This window comes from Phalaenopsis equestris, unplaced genomic scaffold (genome assembly GCF_001263595.1).
Source record: "Phalaenopsis equestris unplaced genomic scaffold, ASM126359v1 Scaffold197967, whole genome shotgun sequence".
Taxonomy (NCBI): domain Eukaryota; kingdom Viridiplantae; phylum Streptophyta; class Magnoliopsida; order Asparagales; family Orchidaceae; genus Phalaenopsis; species Phalaenopsis equestris.
The window spans coordinates 39,217-44,460 of record NW_018217910.1 but is presented as its reverse complement, the minus strand read 5'-3'; the positions used below and the strand labels follow the sequence as shown (position 1 = coordinate 44,460).

The window sequence follows — 5,244 nt, the reverse complement described above, 5'->3', positions numbered from 1 at the left end:
TGAGTTGCTGAAAATCTTTAAAGCCTAAACCTCCAGCACTTAAGGGTTTACATAGTTTATTCCAAGCTAACCAATGGAATTGTTTTTTTTTTGTCCAACCCACAAAAATTTGTTGAAAATTCTGCCCGGCCTTATCTGAGTTCCTTTCTTCATGGTAAACATTTGAAGAGCATAAGATGGAATGGAAGTTAGGATACTTTTAAGGAGGGTGATTCTGCCTCCATTAGAGAGGAAGTAATTAGTCCAATATTGCAGCTTTTTTTGAATTTGGTCAATAACCCCATTGAATTGAGTTTGCTTGGTTCTCCCTTTGATTAATTGGACACCAAGTTAGTTGATTGGTAGAGAAGCTTTGCTGAAACCAGTATGCTGAGCAATCCATTGCTTAATCTGTGGAAGAGTGTTTGAGCTAGTAAAGAAATGACATTTTTGTTTATTAAGATGCATACCATAGATGATTTGGAAGTGAGTAAGTCCTTGGTAAAGAGCCTTCACAGCAGTCTTGGTAGCTTTCGAGAAAATAATAATATCATCAACATATGACAGATGACTCACCCCAATGTTGGATCTATGTTGACAAGTCAAGTGAGGAGAAGAGGAAAACATTTGATTTAGAAGCCTAGAAAGATAATCCATAGCAAGAATGAAGATTGTATGAGACAATGGATCTCCTTGTTTAATTCCCATAGAGGCAGTGAAGAACCCTTGGCTTTTACAATTGATTAAAATAGAGTGATTGTTAATACAAAGCCACCTTCTTACCAAATTTATAAAGGCCCAGAGAAACCTCTAGCATTTAGAGTTTCCAAGATAAAATTCCAATTGATAGTATCATAGGCTTTCTAGATATCTAATTTCAGAATGAGATTATTGCCTCTGTACATTTTTTGTCAAGGTCCAGCAACAACTCCTGTGCCAAGAGAATATTATCAGAGATTTGTCTCCCTTTCACAAATGCTACCTAGTTATTACAGATAAGTTGCTGGAGGTGAGTTTGGAGCCTGTTGTTAATAACCTTGCTGATAACTTTTGACAGGACATTTGTTAGACTAATAGGTCTGAAGTCTCCCCACTCAATCCTAATAGAATTTTTGGGAATCAAAGTTATAGTGGAAGCAGTGAAATACTTATGGGGATCTATACCTTTAAAGAAGCTTTACACAGCATCAACAACCTCCTCACTGATGATATTCCAAGAAGTCTTATAGAATTTGGCAGTAAAGCCATCAGGGCCAGCCACCTTATTGTCATCAATAGAGTCCAATGCAGCTTTAATTTCCCCTTCCATAGGAATCTGATTAAGGTCCAGGCTTTGAACATAATCAATGCACTCAGAGAAAAGTTCCACCTTGATAGGAGCTCTCTCAGTAGACTGATCCATAAAGATATTTTGAAAATAATTAACAACATCAATGGCAATATTCTCAGCATCAGTTAATACCTTACCATGAGAATCATTTATGGAAAGGATCATGTTATTCTTCCTTCTGAAATTAATACAAGCATGATAATAGCTTGTGTTTCTGTCTCCCTCGATAAATCTAGTGACTGCAGCTTTTTGTTTCAGAAAACATTTTGTATAATTGGTTTGCATTAACAGTTCTTCACTGGCTTTGTGCAGGTCAGCTTCAGAATTCAATCCCATTTGAAAATTCTTTTCCCTTCTGATAACATTACTTTGGGCAGTGGACAAGTTTTCATTAATATTGCCAAATGTTTCCCTATTCCACTTCTTTATATGAGCAGCCACTATCTTCTGAAGAATCCACAGCTTTAACCAGGGATTAGAGTTCCCTTCTGCCCTCCAAACCTTATAAACTTCTTCAACAAAAAGAGGATGAACAGTCCACATGTTTTGGAATTTGAAAGGAGCTTTATTTGGCTTTTTAGTATTTTGGATAGTACATAACAGTGGACTGTGTTCAGAATATGCCATAGCCAAATGAGTAATGATAGTGCAAGGGAAGGTCTGAACCCATTTAGAGTTACCCATCATTCTATCTAGCCTCTCCCACATGGCACCTCTTCTCCAAGTGAAGTCTGGCCCTTGATACCCCAAATCAAACAACTCAGCCTCAGAGAGAAAATCATTGAACCTGTTTATTGCAGAGACAATAGGTGGTCTACCACCTTTTCTTTCACCAAGAGAGGAAAGACAGTTTAAGTCGCCCCCCAAAATCCAAAAAGAGTTTACTGCTTGTCCAATATGAGTCAACTCATTCCATAAGGTGGCTTGGTTGTTGGCAAGGCTACAGGCATAAATGAAGGTGGCATAGCCAACTTGAGCTCCAATATAGAATTGGATGTGAATAAACTGAGAATTATTTATATATATATATATCACCAAAAGCTAATGAAAAATTCATGCAGAAAATTCTTATATTATTTGAGTTTACTTATACCGTTTATTATTTAGATCCAACTGATTGCTACATCTAGGTTAAACGAAAAGGGGATACTCGTGCTCCTTCCTAAGAAAAACTCTATTAAATAAGTTGGGGTTTTGTTAGTTGGAAATTCAAATAAAATTTAATTATTTCCTCAGGTTATGTCAATCAAATCAATCAACAATTTCTTATTGTTCCAGCAAAATTTCAAAATGAAGAGAGAGGGAGAGTTTGAAGTGAGGGTAAAGACATCTTCGTCGTTGACGTCATGTATTTTTGTAAATCTTTGTCGTTGACATCATGTAGTTTTGGACTATTATGCTTTAGCCTTGACGGAGATGATAAACCTCAATCTTGGTTGAGATAAGCTGTCACTATTAACATCAATGATGAGCATCATATGCAAGTATATAATAACGCTATGGATTTTCTCTATTGAAATCTTTCTTATGGCCTTAACGCTGCCTCTTAAAATGTGCGGGATATATATTTATTTGAAATTTTTTGAAGCACATTATGAACTTTTTAAATATAAATCAAAACACTTCATCAAACTCACCTGTTCACATAATGTATTTTAGAACATGAAAGTCATAATAATATCAAAACTGAGTGATCCAGTCCTTGCCATGTTCGTCTTCATTAACAAAATGTTTCAATTGTAAATTTGTTAAATATAGAGTTTGGATGCCATACAGTCAATTCAAAAATAATATCAGTTAATAATTTGCTAATTGTAAATTGCGTCAAATTAATTCATGCTTAATCTGATGAAATTTTAATGACCTATGAACCCTATATAATCAAATAAAGTTATTACAATTATTTATTTTCTGGCGGGTTCGACGTCAAAGCATTTTTTTGGGGAAAAAGTGTTTGAAACAGGTAGAAAATGGCTTTAGCTGTTCAAGCATTCATCCTAAAACGAGATTTACAGTTATTTTCTAGCAATGGTAAATGCCAATTATCAGTCAACCAAATAGCTAAGCCTTTAAAGTGCAATGTAAATTTTATGAAAACCCCCAAAATTTTGATAATTTCTAAATATTACTCTCTTACCTTAATCTAATTCTTAATATCAAAAAGTTGATCATAGCATATATATATATATATAAAAGAGGAATGATCGAAGGCTATTATACGAGTCACGACCATCCCTAATGTGCCTAACAATTCAAGTATCATACCCTACACTCGGGGGGATTTGAATTCAAGACCAAAAGAGACATACAACTGACAAGCAGATGTCTGACTGACTGATTTAAGTATATATGCCTAATAATTCGAGTGTCACACCCTCCTTTGGGGGGAATCGAACCCCAACCAGAGGAGACGTGCAACTGACAAGCAGATGCTCGACCTATATATGTATATATATATGCTTACACCAAAATTGTAGTACTTTGATATTGAGTTGACACGCGTAGATACAAGAAAATTTTGAATTTATTTTATTCAGCTGAGTGGTAATTTGATAAATATAATAAAATTAAGCAGTAGTGCATAAATCTCCTCTAAAAAAAATGGCATTTAAACGCAAATCCTTGCTTTTGAATGTGTATCTTTTAAAAAATTGTGATGTACCCGAAGCCTCAGGTAAATCAATTTACCAAAAAAAGTTATCACCCCTGCTAATATTTTAAATATGAAATACACTTTCATATATAAGTTTATAAAACCGAAATTTTATAAATATAAATATCTAAATTTAAGTGTTCTTATTTAAAAGCATAAAAATTGTGTGTATATCAATTTCCCTTTTTTTATTTTATGTATTAACTTTAAAAGCCACGGCGAAAGAAATAAAAAAAGTTTAGTACTTTTTATGTATTAACTTTAAAAGCCACGGCGAAAGAAAAAAAAAAGTTACTAATCTCAACGAGATCTATATTGCAATATCCCCACTCGCTCAAAGTATTTCAGGATGGTAGGGCAGCATTATACACTACCGAAATCTTCAGGCGTCAGTAATAAAAATTAGAAGCATTTATTTTCTAGGACAAAGTGGGGGAAGATGACGATACAGTAAGAACTGAATCATACTTAGATAACTACAGAACAGTCAGAAACAATAATAATAATAATAATATAGCTGATATGAGGATCAAGCGAACAGCAACAATCTGTAACTAGACACTTCATGATAGATACCTGAAGCATAGCTTTTATATCCGATCAAAATTCCAGCCCTTATTTTCTGCCTGCCTCCAAGTTTTGCCATAGAAACACCTTTCTGAACGAATGAAATAATAGTATTATTCCCATAAAACAGAACTCTAGTCATATGTGATTTAAATGTTAATTATTACAGTAAAACAGAACTTATAGAGTTAAATATTCTAAGCTTGCACGAACTTGGATTCTGATCGCATAGCGAAGTGGATATCGCGTTAGACTCCGAATCTAAAGGTCGTGGGTTCAAATCCCACTGTGATCGTGAGGCAGAAAGATTTTTTTAAATTTTTTGCTCACATGAAGACGATAAAATTTAAACTTTTACAAGATAAGACGAGGTTAATTCTGCTGTGCGGCTGTCGTTTGTTTGCTGATCTTACATGCAGAATATTGCACGCAAATAAAATGCTTACTACTGCTTTGAACATTAGTGTAATATTATTTTGATAAATATCTTCGAATTTTCTCACATTAACTCTCAATTTAAGCTTTAAAACCTTATTTAGATTCTGTGTTAGTCATACTGCATTTTGAAAAATATTTGAACAAACTATGACTTTTGAAATACTGCAACAACAAATGTATGAAAGGTGGAACAAATTTTTACGGACTGATAGAATCAGATCAGCAAACCAGCTTAGTGAAACCCGGGAGAGTCCGTTAGAGAACTATAGAAACGAGA

At 34.2% G+C, this 5,244-nt stretch overlaps 1 protein-coding gene and 1 non-coding gene across 2 annotated transcripts; one reads left to right on the top strand and one right to left on the bottom strand.

The window, feature by feature from the left end:
• Nucleotides 1-1,156: 1,156 nt before the first annotated feature.
• Nucleotides 1,157-2,017, bottom strand: LOC110035510. The gene has a single exon (XM_020739739.1). The coding sequence runs from the start codon at nucleotides 2,015-2,017 to the stop codon at nucleotides 1,157-1,159; it is 861 nt and encodes a 286-aa protein (XP_020595398.1).
• A 2,734-nt stretch (nucleotides 2,018-4,751) lies between these two features.
• Nucleotides 4,752-4,824, top strand: TRNAR-CCG. The gene has a single exon. It is a non-coding gene; the product is annotated as a tRNA-Arg (tRNA).
• The last annotated feature ends 420 nt before the right edge of the window (nucleotides 4,825-5,244 follow it).